Raw genomic sequence first — 27924 nt, forward strand, 5'->3', positions numbered from 1 at the left:
GCATTAAATGGCTACTGATGATACTACCTTTAGCTATACTGAAGAAGCAGTTAACGCCGTTCTGACAGATGTACTGTTCTTTTCTGAATCACCTGATAACTCTGTTCCTACCTCCTCTTGGACTGAGGTCATCAACTTACAGAAACGTTTGACGAGAGCAGAGTTACACTCTGCTACTCTAATTGAATACTGCCGGGTTCGGCGGATCCCCAGAGGGCTACGGATACAAAAGGAGCCGAGGCTGCATACGGAGAATACAGCATTTATATCGCGCTGGAATCAAATTTTAAACAAATGCTCCTTGGACTTGATGGTCCTCATTATTGAATCTAACAAGGAGCTGCAAGTTACTCTAAAGGAGGAGCTTTCGTTTAAACTTGATTTGGTGAAACATTCGACAACTTTGGAAACATTTCAACAGCAGCTTCAGGAGTTTGAAGAGAATTTGACCAAATTCCGGGATGATTTAAAAGCTGTTAAATTTAGTAAATTCCAGCGCGATTTAGCGGATTACAACTCAGGTTATGTGTACAAATGGATGTCCAAAAAGCCGCAAAAGAAAGTCACCTTTGCCGAGGGCTCTTCAACATCATCCTCGGAAGAATCTGGAAGCGAGCATATACCTCGGGGTCGCGGGCAAGGACGCAAGACCCGCGGGACCCCTGCTTTCTCCAATGCTCCTGGTCCCATGCAAGGACCTTCGGACAGTACACAATCCTATACTTCTGCCTCTTCACGATACTCTTCAATAGCGGCTTCTTTTTTAGATTCCAGCCAGCCCCCCAGGGAAACGCGCGTCACACGGTCCCGTACAGGTACAAACCAGTCGGGACAGAAAACGACTCGAACACCTCGTCCTCCGTCACGTCTCCCGGATGCCTGGCAGTAAGTCCTGAGACTGTATTCAATCTATCCACCCGTCATTTGTCTGATGTGGAAAAGAGAACTTTACAGAAGGGTTTGTCCTTTGTACCTACAACTCGGTGCGACCCGTTTGATGTACAGGTTCACCTGTACAGATTCTTCCGGATTTTGAAATTGAAACTGTTTTTTACTGATTCCCCGTCCACTCTAGATAACTCAGTGATCTCAAAGAAGTCCAGATGGACCCCTCCGGGCCCTATAAACCCTTTATTAGGGGCTTTTGAGCGCCTAGTTAGCCAGGATGCTCAGGCACTTGCTACCAGAAAACAGTTTGTACAGTATAATTTGTCCCAAAGGGAGGCCACAGCAATAAGGGATTTGTCTAAAGACTCATCCATTGTAATTAAACCGGCCGACAAGGGTGGAGGGATAGTGGTGTGGGGCAAAGCAGACTACGAAACGGAGGTGTTGCGTCAACTTAGCGACACTTCTTTCTATAGACTGCTCTCAGAGGACCCCACACCAGATTTGCTAAACATTATCAAAGATTTAGTTCAGGAGGCTCTCGATTGTAGAATGCTTACGACTAGGGAGGCGAAATTTCTGGTGAACTCCGCCCCGGTCATGCCTCTATTTTACGTTTTACCTAAGATTCATAAAACCTTGGTGGCCCCTCCAGGCCGCCCAATTGTATCAGGTATTAATTCTTTGCTGGAGCCATTATCGCAGTTTATTGACATTTTTTTAAAACCATTTGTATCCCAGATTCAGTCGTATGTTAAAGATACTGCACACTTGATCACGAAACTATCTAACTCTACTGTTCCTGCTGGGGGGTTTCTTCTTCGTAACTCTTGATGTCATCTCATTATATTCAAACATTCCTCAGCCAGAAGCATTACAATTAATTGAAAATATCTTGAATCAACGACCGGCCCCACAGCGGCTGTCTACTTCATTTTTGTTACAATTGGCCACTTTAGCTTTGACCAAAAATTTCTTTATGTTCGACCATAAGTACTATCAACAAATTAAAGGGACAGCCATGGGGGCCACTATGGCCCCCTCATTGGCCTGTCTCTACATGGACGACTATGAAACTTCTTTGGTTTACCCCTCTGATTGGTTCTCCTATGTGGCCCTTTGGCTACGGTACATTGATGACATTCTGCTCATCTGGACAGGGACAGACATTCAATTTTTTGTTTTCTTTGACTGGTTAAATTCTCTCAACCCACACATACAATTTAACTTCTGCATTCACGCTTCACAAATCGCGTTTCTTGATGTCACTATCTCTGTAGCACATGACCGATACATTACTACACTGTTTAGGAAGGAAACTGACAGGAACACGCTTTTGGCATACTCCAGCTGTCATCCGAAACCCCTGAGAGACAACATTCCTACGGGACCATTTTTACGATTAAAACGTCTGTGCTCTTCTAGGAGTGATTTTTTGAATCAATCCCAGGTGTTGTCTCAGCGGTTTTTGGACAGTGGGTATCCCATACGGGTGGTCAAAAAAGCTTTTAAAAGGGCGTTATACACTGACCGTGACTGGCTGTTCCTCCCCTCATCAGATAATGTAGGCCAATGCTTTAATTGTATTTTGCCTTTTCTATTGCTAGTAGACTGAAGACTGGAGGGTGGCCAGTGTAACCCCAATATTTAAAAATGGCTCCAGTGGCGATCCGATTAACTATAGACCAGTGAGCCTGACTTCAGTGCCGGGAAAAATAGTGGAAACTATTCTCAAGAACAAAATCGTAAAGCATATAGAAAGACATGATTTAATGGAACATAGTCAACATGGATTTACCCAAGGGAAGTCTTGCCTAAGAAATCTGCTTCATTTTTTTGAAGGGGTTAATAAACATGTGGATAAAGGTGAACCAGTAGATGTAGTGTATTTGGATTTTCAGAAGGCGTTTGACAAAGTCCCTCATGAGAGGCTTCTACGTAAACTAAAAAATCATGGGATAGCAGGCGATGTCCTTTCGTGGATTACAAGCTGGTTAAAAGACAGGAAACAGAGAGTAGGATTAAATGGTCAATTTTCTCAGTGGAAAAGGGTAAAAAGGGATCTGTACTTGGACCGGTGCTTTTCAATATATATATAAATGATCTGGAAAGGAATACGACGAGTGAGGTTATCAAATTTGCAGATGATACAAAATTATTTAGAGTAGTTAAATCACAAGCAGACTGTGATACATTGCAGGAGGACCTTGCAAGACTTGAAGATTGGGAATCCAAATGGCAGATGAAATTTAATGTGGACAAGTGCAAGGTGTTGCATATAGGGAAAAATAACCGTTGCTGTAGTTACACGATGTTAGGTTCCATATTAGGAGCTCCCACCCAGGAAAAAGATCTAGGCATCATAGTGGATAATACTTTCAAATCGTCAGCTCAGTGTGCTGCAGCAGTCAAAAAAGCAAACAGAATGTTAGGAATTATTAGGAAGGGAATGGTTAATAGAACGGAAAATGTCATAATGCCTCTATAATCGCTCCATGGTGAGACCACACCTTGAATACTGTGTACAATTCTGGTCGCCGCATCTCAAAAAAGATAGTTGCGATGGAGAAGGTACAGAGAAGGGCAACCAAAATGATAAAGGGGATGGAACAGCTTCCCTATGAGGATAGGCTGAAGAGATTAGGGCTGTTCAGCTTGGAGAAGAGACGGCTGAGGGGGGATATGATAGAGGTCTTTAAGATCATGAGAGGTCTTGAACGAGTAGATGTGACTCGGTTATTTTCACTTTCGAATAATAGAAGGACTAGGGGGCATTCCATGAAGTTAGCAAGTAGCACATTTAAGACTAATCAGAGAAAATTCTTTTTCACTCAACGCACAATAAAGCTCTGGAATTTGTTGCCAGAGGATGTGGTTAGTGCAGTTAGTGCAGCTGGGTTCAAAAAAAGGTTTGGATAAGTTCTTGGAGGAGAAGTCCATTAATGGCTATTAATCAATTTTACTTAGGGAATAGCAACTGCTATTAATTGCATCAGTAACTTGGGATCTTCTTAGTGTTTGGGTAATTGCCAGGTTCTTGTGGCCTGGTTTTGGCCTCTGTTGGAAACAGGATGCTGGGCTTCATGGACCCTTGGTCTGACCCAGCATGGCAATTTCTTATGTTCTTAAATAGGGAGTAAATTTTTTCTGGAGGAAGTGGGCTCAGATCATGATGATGTGATTTTCTTCAGCCAAGTTCGATGGCTCAGCAGGTCAGGCAGATTCTGGAGTTTACATGATGAAATAAAGACATTCATGGCCAACAAAGGAAAGGATACAAGTTTCCTAGATGATAATTCGTGGGTGAGTGACTAGCGTTTCTGGTCGATATGACCAAATATATGGCAGACTTGAACATGAAACTTCAAGGAAAGAATCCGCTGGTGCACAAATTCTACAAACATGTAGTTACATTCACTGAGAAATTGGAGCTTATTCATTCACAGTTGATTCTGAAGAAAGTTGGACAATTTACAATCCTTTCCACGAGACCTACTGACAGTGCAACATGAGAAGTACTCAGAATTAGTTGTCATACTGATTGATGATTTCAAAACATACTGACTTCAGAAAACATACTGACATAAGAACATAAGAAATTGCCATGCTGGGTCAGACCAAGGATCCATCAATAACAGCATCCCGTCTTCAACAGAGGCCAAACCAGGCCACAAGAACCTGGCAATTACCCAAACACTAAGAAGATCCCATGCTACTGATGCAATTAATAGTAGTGGCTATTCTCCAAGTAAACTTGATTAATAACCGTTAATGGACATCTTCAAGAACTTATCCAAACCTTTTTTGAGCCCAGCTACACTAACTGCACTAACCACATCCTCTGGCAACAAATTCCAGAGCTTTATTGTGCGTTGAGTGAAAAAGAATTTTCTCCGATTAGTCTTAAATGTGCTACTTGCTAACTTCATGGAATGCCCCCTAGACGTCCTTTTATTCGAAAGTGTAAATAACCGAGTCACATCTACTCGTTCAAGACCTCTCATGATCTTAAAGACCTCTATCATATCCCCCTCAACAGTCTCTTCTCCAAGCTGAACAGCCCTAACCTCTTCAGCATTTCCTCATAGGGGAGCTGTTCCATCCCCTTTATCATTTTGGTTGCCCTTCTCTGTACCTTCTCCATCGCAACTATATCTTTTTTGAGATGCGGCGACCAGAATTGTACACAGTATTCAAGGTGCGATCTCACCATGGAGCGATATAGAGGCATTATGACATTTTCCGTTTTATTAACCATTCCCTTCCTAATAATTCCTAACATTCTGTTTGCTTTTTTGACTGCTGCAGCACACTGAGCCAAAGATTTCAAAGTATTATCCACTATGATGCCTAGATCTTTTTCCTGGGTGGTAGCTCCTAACATCGTGTAACTATAGCAAAGGTTATTTTTCCCTATATGCAACACCTTGCACTTGTCCACATTAAATTTCATCTGCCATTTGGATGCCCAATCTTCTAGTCTTGCAAGGTCCTCCTGTAATGTATTACAGTCTGCTTGTGATTTAACTACTCTGAATAATTTTGTTACATCCGCGATTTTGATAACCTCATTCGTCGTATTCCTTTCCAGATCATTTATATATATATTGAAAAGCACCGGTCCAAGTACAGATCCCTGAGACACTAAACTGTTTACCCTTTTCCACCTAGAAAATTGACCATTTAATCCTACTCTCTGTTTCCTGTCTTTTAACCAGTTTGTAATCCACGAAAGGACATTGCCTCCTATCCCATGACTTTTTAGTTTTCATAGAAGCCTCTCATGAGGGACTTTGTCAAATGCCTTCTGAAAATCCAAATACACTACATCTACCAGTTCATCTTTATCCACATGTTTATTAACCCCTTCAAAAAAATGAAGCATGTTTGTTGGGCAAGACTTCCCTTGGGTAAATCCATGTTGACTGTTTTCCATTAAATCATGTTTTTCTATACGCTCTACGATTTTGATCTTGAAAATAGTTTCCACTATTTTTCCCGGCACTGAAGTCAGGCTCACTGGACTATAGTTAATCGGATCGCCCCTGGAGACTTTTTTAAATATTGGGGTTACATTGGCCACCCTCCAGTCTTCAGGTACAATGGATGATTTTAATGATAGGTTACAAATTTTAACTAATAGATCAGAAATTTCATCCGGTCCAGGTGATTTGCTACTCTTTAGTTTGTCAATCTGGCCTACTACATCTTCCAGGTTTCACAGTGATTTCGTTCACTTCGTCTGACTCATCACCCCTGAAAACCATCTCTGGAACTGGTATCTCCCCAACATCCTCATTAGTAAACACGGAGGCAAAGAATTCATTTAGTCTTTCTGCAATGGCCTTATCTTCCCTAAGAGCCCCTTTAACCCCTCGGTCATCTAATGGTCCAACCGACTCCCTCACAGGTTTCTTGCTTTGGATCTATTTTAAAAACTTTTTATTATGAGTTTTTGCCTCTATGGCCAACTTCATTTCAAATTCTCTCTTCGCCTGTCTTATCAATGTTTTACACTTAACTTGACAGTGCTTATGTTTTATCCTATTTTCTTCAGATGGACCCTTCTTCCAATTTTTGAAGGATTTTTTTTGGCTAAAATAGCCTCTTTCACCTCACCTTTTAACCATGACTGTAATCGTTTTGCCTTCCTTCCACCTTTCTTAATGTGTGGAATACATACGGACTGCACCTCTAGGATTGTATTTTTAAACAATGTCCAAGCCTGTTGAACACTTTTAACCTTTGCAGCTGCACCTTTCAGGATTTTCTAACTATTTTCCTCATTTTATCAAAGTTTCCCTTTTGAACGTTTAGTGTTAGAGCTGCAGATTTACTTATTGTCCCCCTTCCAGTTATTAGTTTAAATTTGATCATGTTATGATCACTGTTGCCAAGTGGCCCCACCACCGTTACCTCTCACACCAAATCCTGCGTTCCACTAAGAATTAAATCTAAAATAGCTCCCTCTCTTGTTGGTTCCTGAACCAATTGCTCCATGAAGCAATCATTTATTACATCCAGGAACTTTGTCTCTAGCAAGTCCTGATGTTACATTTACCCAGTCAATGTTGGGGTAATTGAAATCTCCCATTATTATTGCACTGCCAAATTGGTTTGCTTCCCTGATTTCTCTTAGCATTTCATTATCTGTCTGACCATTTTGTCCAGGTGGACGGCAGTATACTCCTATCACTATACTCTTACCCAACACACATGGGATTTCTACCCAAATAGATTCTACTGAGCATTTAGTCTCTTGTATGATCTTTATCTTGTTGGACTCTATACCCTCCCGGACATAAAGTGCCACACCCCCACCAAGTTGATCCTCCCTATCATTGCAATATAATTTGTACCCTGATATAGCACTGTCCCATTGGTTATCCTCCTTCCACCAAGGCTCTGTGATGCCAATTATGTCACTCTCATCATTTGCTGCTATACACTCTAACTCTCCCATCTTACTTCTTAGACTTCTGGCATTGGCATACAGACATTTCAAAGTGTGTTTTTTGTTTATTTTAACCACCTGCTTTTCAGTTGTTTGGGATAATTCGGAAATCATTAGCTTTGGTGATTTTTTATATATAGGCATATGGACTATGTTTGCTTTTAATGGAACCTCTCTGTTGGGATGCCCTAACTCCCCTGTTTCATTAGTATCCTTCAAGGATACATTTCTCTGAACCATGCACTGCAGAGTGACTGTCTGCTTTCCCCCTTGTTCTAGTTTAAAAGCTGCTCTATCTCCTTTTTGAAGGTTAGTGCCAGCAGCTTGGTTCCACTCTGGTTAAGGTGGAGCCCATCCTTTCGGAAAAGTTTCCCCAGTTCCTTACAAAGCTGTATCCCTCTTCCCTGCACCATTGTCTCATCCACGCATTGAAACGCTGGAGCTGTGCCTTCCTCTGGTGACCTGCACGTGGAACAGGAAGCATTTCAGAGAATGCCACCCTGGAGGTTCTGGATTTCAGCTTCCTACCTAAAATCCTAAATTTGGCATTTTCCTATGTCATTGGTGCCCACATGTACCACAACAGCCGGCTCCTCCCCAGCACTGTCTATAATCCTATCTAGGTGACGTGTGATGTCTGCCACCTTCGCCCCAGGCAGGCAAGTTACCAGGCGGTCCTCACGTCCAGCAGCCACACTGCCATCTACATTTCTTACAATCGAATCACCAACTATGATGGCCGGCCTAACCCTTCCCTCCTGGGCAGTAGCCCTGGGAGACTTGTCCTCAATGCGAGAGGACAATACATCACCTGCAGAGCAGGTCCTTGCTACAGGATCACTTCCTGCTACACCAGGGTGATGTTCTCCTACTGGGAGACCTTTCTGATCCAAGGCAGCACTGGGGCTGCCAGACTGGATTTGGGACTTGGCTACTATGTGCATGAAGGTCTCATCAATGTACCTCTCTGTCTCCCTCAGCTCCTCCAAGTCTGCTACTCTAGCCTCCAGAGATCGGACTCGTTCCCTGAGAGCCAGGAGCTCTTTGCACCGAGTGCACACATACAATCTTTCACTTGCGGGTAAAAAATCATACATGTGACACTCAATGCAAAAGACTGGAAAGCCCCCCTCTTGCTGCTGGACTGCTGCCTTCATCTTAGTTTTACTGATTTCCTAGTTAAGTTTAGGATACTAAGGGAGTTGGAATGAGAGTACTTTAAATTTACAGGTGAATTTAGTAATTAATCAACTAGTGTCCTACAAGGGAATGATTAAACTTTCAATAAGGGCTGGTACAATATTATGTTTTAGATAAGACCCTGATTGATTTTTAATCAGAAAGTGTCTCTTGCCTAAAAATCAAGGGTTGAGTGGGTGGGAAAGACAGACACTAGAATCATCTATCTCTGGCTTGCTTATTACCTCAGACACACACAAACTCTAAAGAATATATCCCTTACTTTCACCTTTCACCAAACCTTTACAAGCCCAAAAATTGCCGAAAGCTATACTTACCAATCCTCTTTAACCACCGTTAAATTAATCTTCACTCAGTTAATGGAAGGGTTTGAGCTTCCGGTCCTCCTCTACTGCAAAGGGTGCAGGGCCTCTGGAAACTGGGGCTGTGGAAGTCAATCCCTGATCGCTTGCGGTGATCTCTAGACTCCTTTCCCAGGGGATGCTGGGAGCAGTATGCAGATGAGCCTTCCGGTCCTCCTCTACTGCAAAGGGTGCAGGGCCTCTGGAAACTGGGGCTGTGGAAGTCAATCCCTGATCGCTTGCGGTGATCTCTAGACTCCTTTCCCAGGGGATGCTGGGAGCAGTATGCAGATGAGCCTTCCGGTCCTCCTCTACTGCAAAGGGTGCAGGGCCTCTGGAAACTGGGGCTGTGGAAGTCAATCCCTGGATCGCTTGCGGTGACCTCTGGACTCCTCTCCTGGGGGATGCTGGGAGCAGTATGCAGATGAGCCTTCCGGTCCTCTACTGCAAAGGGTGCGGGGCCTCTGGAAGCTGGGGCTGTGGAAGTCTATCCCTGGATCGCTTGCGGTGACCTCTGGACTCCTCTCCTGGGGGATGCTGGGAGCAGTATGCAGATGAGCCTTCCAGTTCTCCTCTACTGACGTCATGAAGCTACTGAGTATTCCATTTCAAACTGATCCGAAAGACTGTGCTGATAAATACCTGATGAACCCATTGACATTAAGAAAGACGGTGACTTGAAGCGAGCTTTTACTGAACATGATCTTCTAAGATTCTACATTTCTTATTTTTTACCACACAGATTCCTCAATCTGTCACAAGATGCCAAGAGATTCATTACTTTCTTTGGTAGCACCTACTGCTGCAAACAGTTGTTTTCAAGAATGAAAAATGCAAAAACAAAGTGACATTATCTGCTTACAGATGAACATTTAACAGCATCATTGCGCATTGCAAGCTCTACAGTTGGAGCTGACATAGCCTACTTGTGTAAACAAAAGCAGTGTCAGATATTCCACTGAACGTGATTAACTTATGACATTGCATTCTTATGACATGTGAGACTTTGGTTAATTATTTAGAATCTAAAATTTTTAGAGTAGAGTAGATTATTGGACTACACTGGCCTAGAAACTTCAAGTTGTAATTTGGTGTTTTTAATAGCGATATTGTTAATCTGGCCCGCGAGCTGTTCAACAATTGTTCATGTGGCCCCGCAAACCAAAAGGTTGGACAACACTGCCCTAAGGGAACCAAAGGTGAACCCCTGAACACGGAGCAAACTATAGGTCAGTGCTTAGACAACCCCTTCTGCAACAAAAAAGCTAAGATAGGAGGAATATCCCCAGCCAGGGGATCCAAAAGCAGTTGCAGATACCACGACTCAGGAAAAAAAAACCTTCCAGACCCTGATATATGCCAGGGACATAAAGGGCCTCCGAGCTTGGAGGAGCATGAAAATAACCAGTTCTGAAAAACCTGTCAGGCGCAACAGCCACCTTTCAAAGCCAAGCTGTGAGACAGAAGTGATCCTACCGATGCTAAAAATATGGGACCCTGCCGGAGCAAGCCTAGGAGGTGGGCTAACCTGAGGGGTTCCTCTACTGTGAGATGTACCAGATCCACCAACATGGTCTCCATGGCCATTCTGGTGCCACTAGCACCAGCATCCCTGGATAAAACTATGCGCCACAGTACTTGACCAACAAGTGGCCAGGAAGGGAACAGTATCTAGACCTACTGCTCTGACCTCTGTTCAGCGACTGAAAAAACCTCTCTGTCTTTGCGTTGGCAATGATCACCATGAGATCCAGCTGAGAAAATGCCCCACTGGGCCCAGATGTGATCCCAAGCTTCCCGGGACAACTCCCATTTTCTCAGAACCAGTTGCTATCTGTGGAGGAAATCTGCTTGCACGTTGGCAGTATCTGCAACTTGAGAAGCCACTCATCCCTCGAGATGGCTTTCTGCCCAAATAAACAACTGGCGAGCTTCCAGAGCCACCACGCAACTCCTCGCCCCTCTTTGCCAACTGATATATGCCACTGTCGTTACATAGACAGAGAACACGTGAACCAGACACCTGGATAAGAGCGCCTTCTGCAACAGTCTCATGTGTACAAAGGCCCATGGAACCAAATTCAACTTGGACCTGTAAATAGTCCCAAACTGTTGTCACCTACAGACAAAACAGATGCATTACCTGCACCTGTAACTCTGACAACCTGTCCAAGGTCAGGAACACCCTGCCCCTCCGGGCATCAAAAAGTCCCCCCAGATAGTGCTGACTCAGTATTTGGAATAAGTGACTATTTGCCACATCTATCACCCAAGCCAGCGACCGCAAAGAGTTCAAAACTTGCTGGAGCGACCAAGGGCACTCTTCCTGCATCTTCATTCGAATGAGCCAATCGTCCAGATATGGGTGAATCCAAAATCCCTTCACACCGTAAGACTGCCGCCATCACCACCACCACTTTCATGAAGATTCATGGGGTCGTGGCTAAGCTGAAGGCAAGAGCCTGAAACTGGAAATGTTGTCCAATCTTCCAGTCATGCAATTCATCACAATCCGCTTGAGATTTAACTACTCTGAATAACTTAGTGTCATCTGCAAATTTGGTCACCTCAGTCATTGTACCTCTTTCCAGATCATTTTTTTTTTAATTTTATTGAATTTTCAAAAATTATTAACATCAAAACAATGTTCTCAGAAAAATACAGAGAAAAGAAAAACAAAATACTAATAACATTATATCATATTCACATAAAGAAATACATCTCTGAATATCATAAGATGGAGGAGAGGACAAGATTTTAAAGAAGCAGATGTTTAAGAAAATACACATATAGATAGATACGCAGAATCCCACTGATATATAAGAGGCGCTAGGGACGCGCTAGTGTCCCTAGCGCCTCTTTTTACCGCGGGCCCTCATTTAAATACTGAATCACGCGTACAGGAGAGTGGCCTGTGTGCATGCCGGGAGAGCGGGCGCTCGCCCGCGACTTTTACTGAATCGGCCTGATAGTCTCCCTATCAAGTTTCTCTTTTTTTTTTTTGTATACTTTTTTTTTTTTTAAATTTTAAACTTAACTGAAAAATAACAAAAAAGGGTTACTTCCCTGATCCGAACACCCTGGCTCACAGGAAGAGACCTTAGAGGGCAAGAGGGAGCCAGTCCCCTGGCTATTAAGACCTCTGGAAACAGCGGGCAAACACAAGCCCCCAGACGCCTGGGTTCAACCCGAGGGATGGTCCACAAAGGTACCTCGGGGAGCCCAAACTGAAACTTCTCCAATCAAATCTTTTTTCTTTTTTTTGTCAGACTGCAAGTTTGCACCTCTGCAATCTGCTGTAGACAGAGAAATACTGAGGGACTGCAGGTGGCACGCTTTGTTATGTAGCAGTGCCTCACAGTTTTGTTCTCTGCCTCCATCTGTTGGTAGGGATGCATAAACCCACTTGTCTGGACTGATCTGGGTATGAACAGGAACATGTTTGTCAGCTTAGCCGTGCTCAGGATAGTTAGGACTATACTGCGGCTAACCTTGTATTGGATTTAGCTTATGCTCTGTCAAATGTAATAACTGCTTTTACTTCATGTAAAACTGTCCATCATTTTACTAATTGGGACCTTCAGGTATGAAAGATGAGAGTTCACTTACATTAAGACACACATTTAAATTGGAGCTGAAGGAAATTCTCTAAAATGACACATGACCTTCTGTTCTCATATCTTTAACAGCAGACCCCTACCAAAGGAGACTATGAACTAATCAGCAGCTACTTTACCTGGGAAAATTACAAATTTCAAATAGAAGTTTGCTTACACTCCTGGTTCTCAGACAGATGAAAGATGAAAAAATGCTCTCAAAATTTCTGAATCCAAATAGATCTGGTTGTTTCTGGGCTTTCTAAGGAAGTGCAGCATTATGATTTACGGAGCCTGTCACTGGCAGAGGATTCACTGTAATTTCACACATGACTAAACGGGCATAAACTCTCCTCTCCAGTTAAATATGAAAATGGCTGCAGAGATTTAATGGGCAAGCTTGCCACATGGTATACATTTCAGCAACCTTGCTAGGATAGCTGCTTCTGACCTTGACAGCTTCAGGTGAAGACTTTTGTTTTTAAACCTTCCAAACAAAAAGATATCCCAAACAATCTGCTCTCTTTTCCTTTGGTTTAGGTAATTTCAAGCTACCCTATTTCAGCCACTGTAGATGCACAACTACACACTGTTTGTGCTGGATTCAAAATAAGTTAAGCTACCCTTTGTCCTTAGAGAAGCCCATCATTTCAGCTCTCCAGCATTTAAAACGGCTGTAAGCAAACCTAACCCACTAATCTTTAGCCAGGACATTAATAAGAAATAAAACCTGCAAACTGCTGGATGAGTGGTCAGTTTGATCAACTCTTCTGTACAATACCCAGAATGTATGAAAAATAGCATACATTCTGGGTATTGTACAGAAAAATCTAAACTATATGCTACCTATGTGAATACACTAGGAACATTTGCCATGCCTTAATGAAATATGGAAGAAAATGTTAGTCATCATTCAAGTCTGGGTGCTCCAAATTGCAACAACAGGGTGACCTCACTACAGCATAAGTTCTTTACATAGAACCCTAATGAAGGATGAGTGGTAAAGAGGAAAGCTGCATTAGGTTACACTGTTTTTATGGGGTTTTTACATTTACTCAATTGCAGAGGCCTTAAATTTGAGTTGAATATTCTGCAAGTCAGTCTGAATATCTTCATGGAGGATAAAAAAGAAAACCAAAAAACATATGGGCAAACTGACTGGGTGCACATCTACCCAAACTGAACCAGTCACTGCTGGGCAGAATGGATGGGTCAAGCTGCTCTTTACCTGCCACCATTTGCTATGTTTGCTATCTTAGGAATCAGGTCATGGCTTTATCAAGTCAGCACAAAGCAAAGGCAGAAAAGCTTACCAAAGTGAGCAAGCAACTCCCATCAGACAAAGGGACTAAAATGTGTAAAGGGTCTGAGCATGCAGTCTGAATGTGGGGTGGGTGAAGATTGACCTCACTGGTGAGACCAGACAAGTAAGTAAAGAGAGACAGAGGCAGTAGGAAGATGAGGAGTTCCTCCTGTCTGAGCCACAGGCAAACCATCCCTGGGACACAAACAGTGAATTAGCAATGGATGATGAGCAAATGGAGACAGAGAGAACTACAATGAAAGAAGCGTAAAGCTAGAAGCATATAACTGTGTACAGTTTTATAACAAAAGAACAACAAACTGTGCTTAGGAATATGGTGTTTCTTCCTACCATCTGAATTATTTGCTTGGGACTATTAATTGTTTGCACTACTGAACTCAGCCAGGTCTGCTAGTAATGCCATGCAGGGATAGGACCAAACCAGCTGCACTTAAAGGAACCTTATGGTATTTTTTTTTTTTTTTTAATACCTTCTCCTATAAAGCAAGGTCACTGAACGAGGGTGCAAGGGAGGAAGTTGCAATGGGCAGGCCCCAGGTTTGGCCTGTAAGACTGAAGCTATGATTAGTTTTTCCTTTGCTAAACTAAGTCAGAAAATGCAGAAAGGGAAATGGTGACAGGAGAGGCCCAGATCCTCAAACATGATTTATACTGAAACTGTGATGCACTGCCTGGGGGGGGGGGGGGGGCCTTACTTTTTTCCTTTAATTGGGCCAGACACTGTTGGGCAGAGCACTGCATTGAGGCCTTGGACTCAAGACCAGACTCAGCTTGGAACCAAACACAGTGGAGAGTTTTGTGTTGTAGCTTCCTTCTTAAATCTAAAAAAGCCTCCAAATGCATATTAACATGTCAATGAATATGGAATGCATTGCAATGGAACTGCACGTACCTTGTCGGGATATAACTTGTACACTAAGCTGTACGGTTCCATCTGTCTTTACTCCCTGGTCAAATAGACTACGATCAGGATCAAGCTTGAAGACAGCACAAGATAAACAAGCTTATCATTAGTTTTGAAACATTTTTATTTTAGGTATCAAAACAGAGAACATTACAAGATGTTTTTTACTTTCAAGTGATACCAAATACTATATCTTTAAAAACAGAATTTTTTTTTTCTGTTTGGAATGTGTGGCTGCCTAGTTCAGGCCAATTCCAACCAGGGGTCTTCCCATATGTTGGGAAGAGACAGTTGTACCCAGATACATTTCTCATTCCTCTCTTCTCTCCCCCCCTCTGCCAAAACCTACTTTGAAACCTTCATCTGCCACCAAATTGTTCAATCGCAATTCCTGTAATTTTCTTCTACCCACCCAGCTCCTTATTCAGGTTATTGACTCTATCCCTAACCAGTTCTTGGTCGATATACCATTGAATTCTGTAAATAGTTACATGGTTTCCATGTTATTTTGTTAGTTTTCTGTACGCATAGTTATTTTCCATGTAATGGCACTGCCAAAATGTTACGAGTTATCTGTAAACCGATACGATGTGCAAACGGTTGTCGGTATATAAAAAACTCTAAATAAAGATATTCTGACAAGGCTACAAGATATCAAGCAGCTAAGGTTTCCCACTATGCATATTTTTAAATTTGGGTGCCATCATAAAAAAAAGCATAAGAACATGTCATACTGGGTCAGACCAAGGGTCCATCAAGCCCAGCATCCTGTTTCCAACAGTGGCCAATCCAGGCCATAAGAACCTAGCAAGTACCCAAAAACTAAGTCTATCCCATGTTACCATTGCTAGTAATAGCATTGGCTATTTTCTAAGTCATCTTAATTAATAGCAGGTAATGGACTTCTCCTCCAAGAACTTATCCAATCCTTTTTTAAACACAGCTATACTAACTGCACTAACCACATCCTCTGGCAACAAATTCCAGAGTTTAATAGTGCGTTGAGTGAAAAAGAACTTTCTCCGATTAGTTTTAAATGTGCCACATGCTAACTTCATGGAGTGCCCCCTAGTCTATTATCTGAAAGAGTAAATAACCGATTCACATCTACCCGTTCTAGACCTCTTATGATTTTAAACACCTCTATCATATCCCCCCCCCTCAGCCGTCTCTTCTCCAAGCTGAAAAGTCCTAACCTCTTTAGTCTTTCCTCATAGGGGAGTTGTTCCATCCTCTTTATCATTTTGGTAGCCCTTCTCTGTACCTTCTCCATCGCAACCATATCTTTTTTGAGATGCGGCACCAGAATTGTACACAGTATTCAAGGTGCGGTCTCACCATGGAGCGATACAGAGGCATTATGACATTTTCCGTTTTATTCACCATTCTCTTTCTAATAATTCCCAACATTCTGTTTGCTTTTTTGACTGCCGCAGCACACTGAACCGACGATTTCAATGTGTTATCCACTATGACGCCTAGATCTCTTTCTTGGGTTGTACCACCTAATATGGACCCTAACATTGTGTAACTATAGCATGGGTTATTTTTCCCTATATGCATCACCTTGCACTTATCCACATTAAATTTCATCTGCCATTTCGATGCCCAATTTTCCAGTCTCAGAAGGTCTTCCTGCAATTTATCACAATCTGCTTGTGATTTAACTACTCTGAACAATTTTGTATCATCTGCAAATTTGATTATCTCACTCGTCGTATTTCTTTCCAGATCATTTATAAATATATTGAAAAGTAAGGGTCCCAATACAGATCCCTGAGGCACTCCACTGCCCACACTTTTTACTTTTCCTAGAAGCCTCTCATGAGGAACTTCGTCAAACGCCTTCTGAAAATCCAAGTATACTACATCTACCGGTTCAACTTTATCCACGTTTATTAACTCCTTCAAAAAAGTGAAGCAGATTTGTGAGGCAAGACTTGCCTTGGGTAAAGCCATGCTGACTTTGTTCCATTAAACCATTTCTTTCTATATGTTCTGTGATTTTGATGTTTAGAACACTTTCCACTATTTTTCCTGGCACTGAAGTCAGGCTAACCGGTCTGTAGTTTCCCAGATCGCCCCTGGAGCCCTTTTTAAATATTGAGGTTACATTTGCTGTCCTCCTTCAGGTCCCCTGCTTTGCCGAACCTGTCGGGCAGTCTGTGACACCGCACTTACCTGCCTGCCTAGCCAATTCGGGTGAAAATCCCCCCGGGGCCCCCGAAGGGCGCTTGGGGCTGCTAGGGCCCGATATATCCGGACCTTTTCCCCTAGGTCGAACCATGGGAGACAGGAGCGGCGGGGAACCCCCAGGGAGAAGCCCCCCAATCCGTCTCCGCTTCTGCGGCCATAGCCACTCCCTCCTATGACCCAAGCGCCATCGCCGCAGTGCGTGGATTCCTCCGCGGCTTTGATTGCTTGTCAGACCCCCTTCTCCCCCCCTCCAGCATACTCCGTGCAGAGGAGGTGGTCATTCAGGCAGACCGACAGGCTGCCACAGGCCCTACAGGTCTCCCTAAGCTGCTTGTCCATCCATAGCAAGCACCAAAAAATAAATAAAGGCAAAAAGGAAAAAAAAAAAAACCAAACAGGCAAATCCTACGCTTGCCGCGCGTCCACGCAGCCCAGATCGCGAGGGGGAGGGGCGCACCATGCGGCAGCTGTCAAACTCTGAAGAGGGCGCACTTAACAGGCCGCTGCCATGACTGAAAACTGCGCGGCTCGATCTGGAGTGCAGCCAGCCCTCACCGGAGTGAAACTGTCTCGACCGGGATCACTCTCCTCCTAATAATCCCCCGATCCGCCAACTTACTACCCGGCCTGCACCCGACGATCCCGTCGAGGTGTCTGCCTGCTAGGCCGCTCAGACTGCTCACTCGCGTCTGCAAAAGCAGACAGCTGCCAGTGACTTTTTATTTTTTATAACAAAACTTTAAACTTAAAGGCCCAGATACACAAGAAAGTATAAAACAAAAAGGAGGGTACTTCCTTACTCCTGGGCCAGCGGAGAAGCTTCAGGCCTACCGAGGGAACCAGACCACTGGCTTTCATTGGTCCCGGAGTCGCGGGCTGAAGCTGGCCAGGAGCATCCAAACCCCCGTTCACCCGGCTCAACCCGGGGGACGACCCTTCTGCAGGAGCCTGTTACCTTGGGGAGCAATTTTCCTTAATATATCCAGTCAGTCAGGACTGCAGGGTTAGCACCTCTACCATCTGCTGGAGGTAGAGAAATACTGCAGGTGGCACTCTCGTGTATCAGAGCCCAAAGTTTTGTTCTCTACCTCCATCTGCTGGTATGAATTAAACCCGCTTGTCTGGACTGATCTGGGTATTTTCAGGAACAGAGAGCTTTCTTCCTTATCTTAGTAAGCCAAATACTACCAGAGACATAGCTTCTGACACCAAAGTTTACAGTCTAACAAGCAATAATCCTGCTCCTACTTATTAAAATAATAAAGCTGGTACAATGGAAGGAAATTAGAAAATCCTGGACTGATGGCGATTTACAGCTTTGAGCTCTACATGAAAACAGATAAAACACCTCTTGTATAGTCAAAAACATAGAAACATCTGCTAATATAAATTCATAAATTTTAGAGCTTCCATATTTTTAAAAAGTACTATTTGCACACTACTAACCACTTTATAATATATGTTGAAAATACCACAATACTAAAATCAAAACAAGAAAATGTATCTACAGTTTTTTAGGGTGACATCAGCTTTGAAACCTGACCCAGACTCCATCTGCTAGCAGGGGAGCACATAACCTATTGGTCCTGAGTCCATCTGACTAAATGCTAAGAAATAAGACATTTAAGTAATTGGAAGTGCTAGCTCTGTAAATGTGGGATATTAAAATGGAATGCAGAAGAATGCTGGGAGAAATTTGATGACAATGCACTGAAGGATGTTGTCTGAAGTCAGGGTCATATTTGCGAAAGCAGTTATCTCTCACTTTTCTTTACCTGGATATCCTGAAGACAGATCTCATGTGCATCCAGGGAACACTGAAGCCTCAGTTCCAGCAATTTCTTGAGATTTCCAACTGGTTCATTGATATCAATGGCTTGACTGACAAATTCTGCTGTGGTGTACGTCTGTTCCACAATGCTGAACACCAAAGGACAGAGACATTGCTAATGAATACTGATCAAAAATATAAATAGAAGCTAAGATGTGCTCTGTTAAACTTAGAAAATGCTTGTATTTTCTGTAAAATGTAAACAAAAATTGACTTGAATGTACCATTAATGCAAAAATATCCAAGTACCAAAAGTCAATTATTAAACAATAATACATTTCAAGGTTGTCTGCTACACTTTTATTCATCTGTAATTATTGTATTGTTAAAACTTTGCAGTTTTAACTGTTCTTTTACAAAATGATGAAAAAGTACGTGTGCCTTTCCTGTCAAGATTCTAATATCCTAATAATGTTACAGTTTTCTCTGTATTTTGAAATGGAATTCTAATTTTTTAGACATAGTTCATCCAAACTGAATTCAAGTAAGCTTTAGTAATACCTCATACCCACCAGAGATCAAAATTCTCCCCCCCCCCCCCCAATTCCATTAGTTTTTTTGTTTGTTTTGTTTTTTTTTTATTGAACCTCTAGAGAAAATCTAATTAGTTGAGAAATAATTTGGCAAAACATGTATCAACCACTTAAATAAACTTGCAAAATGAATGCATTTATAATTATCATAAAGATTTGTACCTCTCTTCTGTACACTCCTGCTTCTCAGTCCCGTCAATTTCTATTTCTATCAACTCCTCTGCCTCTCTTTTTGTCATGGCTAACGCCTGCTGTGACACAAGCCAAGCAAATGAAATTATAAAATAAAAAACAAAAGTTATAATCAAAGTATCAAACAAACTCTTCATGCTTCCACAGATTTGAAATATATAAGAAAATTGGTTCTTACCTGCTAATTTTCGTTCCTGTAATACCACAGATCAGTCCAGACAAGTGGGTTATGCATCCCTACCAGCAGATGGAGGCAGAGAACAAAACCTTGAGGCACTGCTACATAACTGGGAGTGCAACCTGCAGTCCCTCAGTATTGAACTGTACCCAAGCCATATAGGGTGAACAGGTAAAGCATGGCTGGAACCCCCTGAACTGGAGCCTCTATGAACTCCAGAAAACACAAAAAGTTAATTAGAAAAACTCTTACGACTATATTACAATGACTATCAGGAAACAGTCTTTCGGCAGTGACGGAGAGGGTCACTGGACTGATCTGTATTACAGGAACAAAAATTAGCAGGTAAGAACCAATTTTCCTTTCCTGTACATATCCAGATCAGTCCAGACAAGTGGGATGTATCCAAGCACCTCTAGACTGGGCAGGAACCCGAAAGACCTGCATGCAACACACTCACCAAAAGATGCGTCTTGCTGTATGCACACATGCAAACGGTAATGTTGGTGAAAGTGTGAAGAGAAGACCACACAGCCGCTCTGCAAATCTCCTGGGGAGAAAGTAATTGACACTCTGCCCAAGAAGCTGCTTGCCCCTCTGGAACCTTATGACTCTTACAAATAAATATAAGCAGAGCAAATAGCTTCCCTAAGCCACCGTGCAATCGTGGCCTTTGAGTCCTTATCACCTTTCCTTGCTCCTCCAAACACAAAAAGATGATCTGAGCGCCAAAATGAATTAGTGACCTCCAGATAATGCAAGATAACCCCGCGTTCATCCAACAGATGCAGTTCCCTCTCCTGAGAGGAATCCCTGGACCACTCTGGGAAGGCCAAAAGATCTACCATCTGACTGACATGGAAAGAGGACACCACCTTCGGTAAAAAGGAGGGGACTATTCGCAATGTAACCTCATCATTAGAAATATGCAGAAAGGGGTCTCTGCATGACAGAGCCTGCAACTTCGAAAATCGGCTTGGCTGAACAAATTGCCACCAGAAAATACGTTTTCAAGGTCAGGTCCTTCTCCATCGCTCTTCTCAAGGGCTCAAAGGGCGCCCCACAGAGAACCCGAAGAACCAAACTGAGGCTCCAATCCGGATACAATTTCCGAACCGATAAGACACAAATGCTTCACTCCTTTCAGAAACCAAACTACATCAGGATGGCAACCTACCTCCCTCCCTCACACCTTGCCCCTAAGGAAACCCAAAGTGGATACCTGTACATGGAGTGAATTGTAAGCCAATCTCTTAGACAAGCCCTCCTGCAAAAAGGATAAAATCTGGGACTCATCCACCAATAGAGGATCTAATCGGTGCTGCAGACACCAGGACTCAAAGATCCTCCAGACCCTGGTATACGCTACAGAGGTTGAGAGTCTCCGCACCTGAAGAAGAGTGGAAATCACCTGCTACTAATAGCCCTTCAGACGCAAGCGCCACCTCTCAAAAGCCAAGCTGCGAGACAAAAGTTATCCTCCTGATTTGAAAATATGGGTCCCTGACACAGCAAGCGAGGCAGGTGAGCCAATCTGAGGAGTCCCTTGACTGCGAGATATACGAGATCCACAAACCAAGGGCAACGCAGCCACTCTGACGCCACCAGCACTACTGATCCTGGATGCCCCTCTATGCACCGAAGGGGCCATGGAGGAAACACTTGCATGGAGGATCCCCATTGACTAAGGGGACACCAAGGCATCCAGACCTACCGCGCCAACCTCTCTTCTGTGACTGAAAAACCTTGTCATCTTTGCTTTGGCCCACGTCACCATCAGATCCAGGTGAGGTTCGCCCTATCTGGCACAGATGCGATCCCAAGCTTGCGGGGACAATTCCCATTCCCCCGGGTCCAACTGCTGCCTGCTGAGGAAACCTGCATATTGTCCGCACCCACGACATGAAATGCTGCTATCCCCTCTAGATGGAGTTCCATCCAGGCAAACAACTGTCGAGCTTCTAGTGCCACAACATGGCTCCGCGTCTCCCCCTTGGCGTTTGATGTAAGCCACTGTTATTGCATTGTATGAAAAAACCTGGATCACCCTGCCTTTGGTTCCAGGGGAGAAATTCCTCTAACGACGTCAAACAGCCCTTGTTTCCAGGCGATTGATGGACCAGGCCCGCTCCTCCGTCAACCACAAGCCCTGGGCTGACCACCCCAGGTACACTGCACCCCAACATTGAAGACTGGCATCTCCAGTCCGGAGTCTCCACATTCACACCCTTCTCCATGTTGGGACGTAACAACCACCATGACAGACTGGATCTGGACTCTTGTAAAGGCAGATGATACTCCTCTGACACAGGATTCCACCTGGATAAAAGCATGCTTTGGAATGGTCTCATGTGTGCAAACGCCCACGGAATCAAATCCAACGTGGAAGCTATGGACTCCGGAACCCAGACCGGTGGCACTGAAAGTGAACACAAATGAGCCACCAGCGCCTGCAATTTGGTCACCCTGTCAGAGGTCAAAGACACTCTACCCCGCTGGGAATCGAATAGCACCCCCAGTTACTACAGTGACTTGGAAGGAACCAAATGACTCTTTGCCACATTTATCACCCAACCTAGCGACCACAAGGTGACCATAACTCTCTGGATCGACCTCCGACACTCCTCCGTCTTCGCTCGAATCAGCTAGGCATCCAATTACAGATGAACCAAAACTCCTTCTCTGCGAAGGGCTGCTGCCACCACTACCATCACCTTTGTGAAGGTCCGAGGCGCCGTAGCCAACTCGAAGGGGAGGGCCTGAAATTGAAAATGTTGGCCCAATACCTTGAAACGCAGAAACCTTTGATGTTCCCACTGAATGAGAATATGGAGGTACACCTCCGTCAGGTCCAACGACACCAAGAACTCTCCTCTATGGACTACCACCATTACCGTCTTTAACGTTTTCCTTCCGAAAACTGTGGCACTCAGAGCCCTATTTACCTTCTGCAAGTCAAGGATGGGCAGATACGTGCCTTCCTTCTTGGCACCACAAAGTAAATAGAATACCTTCCTCATCCCTGCTCCTCCTTTGGCACAGAAATGATAGCATTGAGGTGCAACAGCTTCTGCAGAGTCCCTTGCACAGCCTCTCGCTTTTTCCGGGAGATGACGTGAGACTCCAGAAAGGCGTCCCTGACAGGATGAGAAAATTCTAGTTCGTAACCATCGCGGACCACTTTTAACACCCAGTGGTCCGAGGTAATCTTGGCCCACTCATTGTAAAAGCTGGATAATCTGCCCCCTACCGCTTCTACGGAAGAATGGGCTAAGCTGGCTTCATTGCGAAGATTTTCCACCACCGGCCCCCTGGCCGACACCATCCCTGGCGGGTCTGCGGGTTCCTCGAAAGGGCTGTTGACGACCTGCTGACTGCTGAGTCCCTGCCCCAAAGGCAGGCTTGCCAGAACGGAACCTACACGAATCCAGAAACCAGGACCGAGGCAGAAACACCTTCTTGCCGGGCTTTCGGTCTTCTGGCAACTTATTTCCCTTGGACTCTCCCAGAACCTTCATCAGCTGATCCAAATCCTCCCCAAACAGTTTTTCCTTAAAGGGAAGATTACACAGCTGGACCTTGGACGCATGTCTGCGGACCAATTTTTGCAGCCACAAAAGCCTGTGAGCTGCTACCGCCGAGACCATGTGCCTGGCTGAAGTGCAGACCAAGTCGTAAAGCGCATCCATGACATAAGCCACTCCAGCCTCCAAATGAGCGGACTGCAAAGAATCCCCCATCCCCGGAGGAAGCAGGCTCCCCTATCTTCTGCACCCAGCATTATGCTACCACAAATCGCGGCCCGGAGGCTCAAAGCAGACATCTCAAACAACCATTTCAATTGAATCTCCAATTTGCAGTCCTGTATATCCCTCAAAGCGGCAGTCCCCGCCACTGGGATGGTCGTTTCTTGGTGACCGCTGAAACCGCACATCCACCTTGTTACCCGCAGAAGTTCCAAGGTCTCCTCCATCAGGGGATAAAGTTTAGCCATAGCCCTTCTGATCTTTAGACCTGCTTCCGGGGAGTCCCACTCCCAGTTTACCAACTTAAGAATCTTCTTCGGCAAAGGAAAGGCATTAGGGGGTCCCGGCAGACCATCCAGGACCAGGTTCACGCCCTCATTATCTGACTCCTCCTGAGTCACCTTCACCCCCAATTCCTGTAAAACCTGTGGAATGAGGGGACGCAATGCCTCCTTTTTAAACAAGTGTTGGAGGGTCAACACCCTCCAACACCGGAAACTCATCCAGGTCCAGATCATCCTTATTCGCATCTGGATCTGCATTAGGGGTTGCATCCGCATCCGGGTTGGCGCCCTGTATATCGAGGGAGTCCTCCAAAATGCCATTAGAGCCCTCCCCCTCCTTGGGGGTCAGCCTCCAGACCTGCTCAACTAAAACCCAATCATTGCAACAGGTCCCTTGATCCCCCTGCAGGAACCACCTTAGGGTTCTTAGAAGCATGCAAGAGTGGCCTCTTCGGACATTTGACCCCTGCTCCCTTCCTTGCCAGAAGGTGTTATATAGGAGTAGAACAAACTCTGGGGAAAAATCTTCTGGATCTTCAGCCCCCTGACCAGAAAGACTGGCCTCTGAATCCTGACCCCCATCGAAATCATTCTGTACCACAGGCAACACAGGGGAAGGGGAATACTACGAGTCTCTGTTGGTTGCTGAACCCTGCACGCAATCTCCAGCGGGTACAGCCGTTCCCCGAGATCCTCCCGGGATCACAGTTGGGGCCCCCAACGAACAAAGAGCCCTCTTCTCCAGGGGACTTCCCAAGGTCCCTTCTTCACCCGCCTTGCAGCCAGAACACAAGGATTTACAGCTCAGCTGAGTAGACCAAGTCCCACAGGTCCTGCAGGCCGCTATATACACGGTTTTGATGCCATTCCAGCAAAGGTGTACAGCACTACAGGCCTCACACATGGCTCAACCAGCGCACAACAACAGGCCTAACAGACTGCACATGCGGCAGCAATAGCGCACAGCCACCCACAAAAAGTGGTTGGAGCGACGCGCAAGAAAACCCCAACGTGAAGGCAGTCAGTCCCGCCGGCAAAACAAGCGCGGCAATGCCGGCCCGAGCCGCCATCTGACACAGAATGGGAAAAACAAACCGCACTCGTGGTCCCTAAGAACCGAGCCACAACTTCCCTCACCACCCCTGGAGTGAGGAGAAGGCAAAACACCCCCAACCTTCCCCTCCTAAAGTACCGACAGCTCCCGCTGTCACAAGGCACTCACCACAGGACTGTTCCCTTAAGCCACTGCAAAAGACGAGAGCTCTTCTGGTTTTTTTCTTTTTAAACAACAGCTTAATTAAAATGAGAACAGAGTACTTCCCTGACAGTCTGGTGCAGACTGAGGAGGCAGGCGGCAGCCAATCCCTGGCTATCAGGGCTTCCGGCCGGTCGAGGATGAACTCCAGCCAGTGGATTCCAACCCACCAAGTCACCCTGCTCCATCATAGGGAAGGCTCCTTCATGGACCAAACACCTCAGGAAGCGTTCAGAAAAAACAGATCTGTCTCTCAAATTAAATTTGGTCAGACTGCAGGTTAGCACCTCTACCATCTGCTGGAGACAGAGAAATACTGAGGGACTGTGGGTGGTATTCTCGGTTATGTAGCAGTGCCTCAAGGTTTTGTTCTCTGCCTCCATCTGCTGGTTGGGATGCATAACGCACTTGTCTGGACTGATCTGGGTTTGTACAGGAAATTTTTTTTTTTTTTTTTATTAAGCATAAATTTGGCCTTAAAACATTGGTTTGAAGCATTTTAGTTATCCATTTTTCTTCTAGAAAGCATTATTTTTTAAATGTATTGTTGATTTATTTCCTTTTGTTGCTATCACTGCTCTGCCTGTGTCTTTTATAAATACTTTTCTGTATTCATCATTCACCAGTGAAAGAATTTAAAACAGGTGGTGTGCAATGCTGGGTCCATCATGCCTTACATCCTTTCTCTACAATAGCCAGGGCTGAAGCCATGTGGAAGTACAGAAAAGGTCTTAAGAGGAAGATCCCTACTATACTTCTCATTTTCAGATCAAAGAAACAGCAATCCCAACTGACTGGCTAATTGTTAATAGACTTGGTCCCAGAGTCAAATCTGGTACTGTTCATACACGGTTTCATTCATATTTACAAAACCACTCACAGAAAATAATCTCAACTGCCTTTTCTACACTGTATGCTCTCTCAGAAGTGCCACAAGGCTCTTCACTTTCCTCTGCAGTTTTCAACATATATATTGCACCCCTATGCCATCTTCTTTTCACACTATTTTTATCATACCGTCTTTATGTGGATGATATCCAAGTATTTTCTTCCAAAACATCCTGGTCAATCACTTCTCATTACACTCTGTCTCTCCTCAGTTAGAAGTTGGTTTCCCATTACAAATTATCATTAAACATCAATAAAACTGAAATTATTCTGTTGGATCAAAAACCATCTGCACAAGCGCCTGACTTTTTGACCTTCAATTTTAAAAGCATTCATATGAAAAAAGTCCACAGGTTTGGTGTAATGCTTGATCCCTTCCTCATTATGGTCTGTCGGATTAAAGTCATACGAGCCGATACAGTAAAATCGCGGCCACTCTCCTGTGCGCGCGATACAGTATTTTAATTTATTAAAATTAGGGCCGGCAGTAAAAAGAGGCACTAGGGACACTAGCGTGTCCCTAGAGCCTCTTTTTTGACAGGAGCGGCGGCTGTCAGGTTTGACAGCCGACGCTCAATTTTGCCTGCGTTGGTTATCGAGCCCGCTAACAGCCATGGGTTCGGAAAACCGGCAAAATTGAGCGTCTGGTTTTCAACCTACGAGCCTATTTCAACTTTTTTTTCTATTTTTTTTACTTTCGCCATGACATTAAATCAGAGGGTGCACAGAAAAGCAGTTTTACTGCTTTTCTGTGCACTTTCCCGGTGCCCGAAGAAATTAGCGCCTACCTTTGTGCGTCCAAAACGCGCGTCCAATCGCGGGTTAACAGTGCGCTCTACCTGCTAAGTATGCTAAACTGACACTCATTCATCACTTAAAGCCTATCCTTGAACCCACCGATTTTAAAACAGTTCTTCAGTGACTTATCCATTCCACACTGGATTACTGTAACTCCCTTTACATTGGTCTCCCACAATATCTAATAAAATCATTGCAATTGGTTCAAAATGCTGCAGCATGATTACTCACAAGGCATGGTGTGATCAAATCACACCCATTCTTCAAAAATTACATTGGCTCCCAATCCAACAATGTATTCATTATAAAACTGCTGTGATTATTCATAATTTATTAAAATAACCTTAATTCACCTTGGGTTAGCTCCATTCTAAAAATCTATAAACCCACCAGAGGTTTGTGATCATCCTATCAAGTACTACTTGACTTTCCATTAACTCGCCTAGCACATCTTGCGCCCACATGAGAGCATTCTCAATAGCAGGCCCCATATTTTGGAATTCATTACCCACCGATTTGAGGTACATAAAAGGAAACAAAACAGTTATTAGCTCTGAAAACTCATTTTTTTTAAATTGCATATATTTCTTCTTAACCTCCTAATTTTGGTGATTTACATTACCACTAGACTTTATGGGAATCTTCTATTTCATTTTGTCTGATTTTGTTTGTCTTTGTGGTCTTAATTTAGTTTGTACATTTTGAACCAACCCTCATCTGTGGAAGGCATGGGAAATAAATATTTTCAAATAAATATTAAATAAGCAAGCCAGCTATATTATTAATCTAGACCACATTTTACAGTAACAAATTCTATAACTTGTGCATTGACTGACATTTCTTAATGGTGTGATTATGCAAGCTCAGAACAAGAGGATGATAGATAGCTCTAAGACCAGTTTAATGCAGTTTTTTCAATCGGGGATGCCACTTCATGAAGATTCTCCATTTAGGACTGTGTTGTAATCTGAGACATTGTGCAGGTAATTTTCAAACTTCAATGGAACAAATACTGCATGTACTTTTGAACTGTGAGTTTTGCACAGATACTGAAAGCAAATGTATACAGGGCAGGTGCAAGAGTCTGTAGAACCCTATGCAAACCAATATAACAATGCCTCCCCCAATCCCACCCCGAGTTGAATGTGCCCGCTGACAGTGGTAGATACATAGTGTTATAATCATCCTCTTACAGTGCTCTCGCTCCCTTTTTTTTCACATTTGAAAATAGTACCCTCACATACCCCAGTGGCACCCTGCCTACTGCCACGACCTAGGTGACCTAGTCCCACCAAAGGGTCACGTTGGCCCTGAGC

At 44.1% G+C, this 27924-nt stretch overlaps 1 protein-coding gene across 4 annotated transcripts in view; it reads right to left on the bottom strand.

Moving 5' to 3' along the window:
- Positions 1-27924, bottom strand: part of GABPA (GA binding protein transcription factor subunit alpha) — a 72699-nt gene that overhangs the window by 43598 nt on the left and 1177 nt on the right. For 2 of the 4 annotated variants that reach the window (XM_029579268.1, XM_029579271.1), the window contains exons 2-4: positions 19430-19518; positions 18679-18823; positions 14696-14780 (exon numbers count right to left, since the gene is read on the bottom strand). In XM_029579268.1, the coding sequence (XP_029435128.1) occupies positions 14696-14780; positions 18679-18823; positions 19430-19506 (307 nt within the window). In that variant the 5' untranslated portion in view covers positions 19507-19518. The remainder of the gene's footprint in view (positions 1-14695; positions 14781-18678; positions 18824-19429; positions 19519-27924) is intronic. The other 2 variants (XM_029579269.1, XM_029579270.1) reach the window with 2 other exon arrangements.

This window comes from Rhinatrema bivittatum, chromosome 15 (genome assembly GCF_901001135.1).
Source record: "Rhinatrema bivittatum chromosome 15, aRhiBiv1.1, whole genome shotgun sequence".
Lineage (NCBI taxonomy): Eukaryota > Metazoa > Chordata > Amphibia > Gymnophiona > Rhinatrematidae > Rhinatrema > Rhinatrema bivittatum.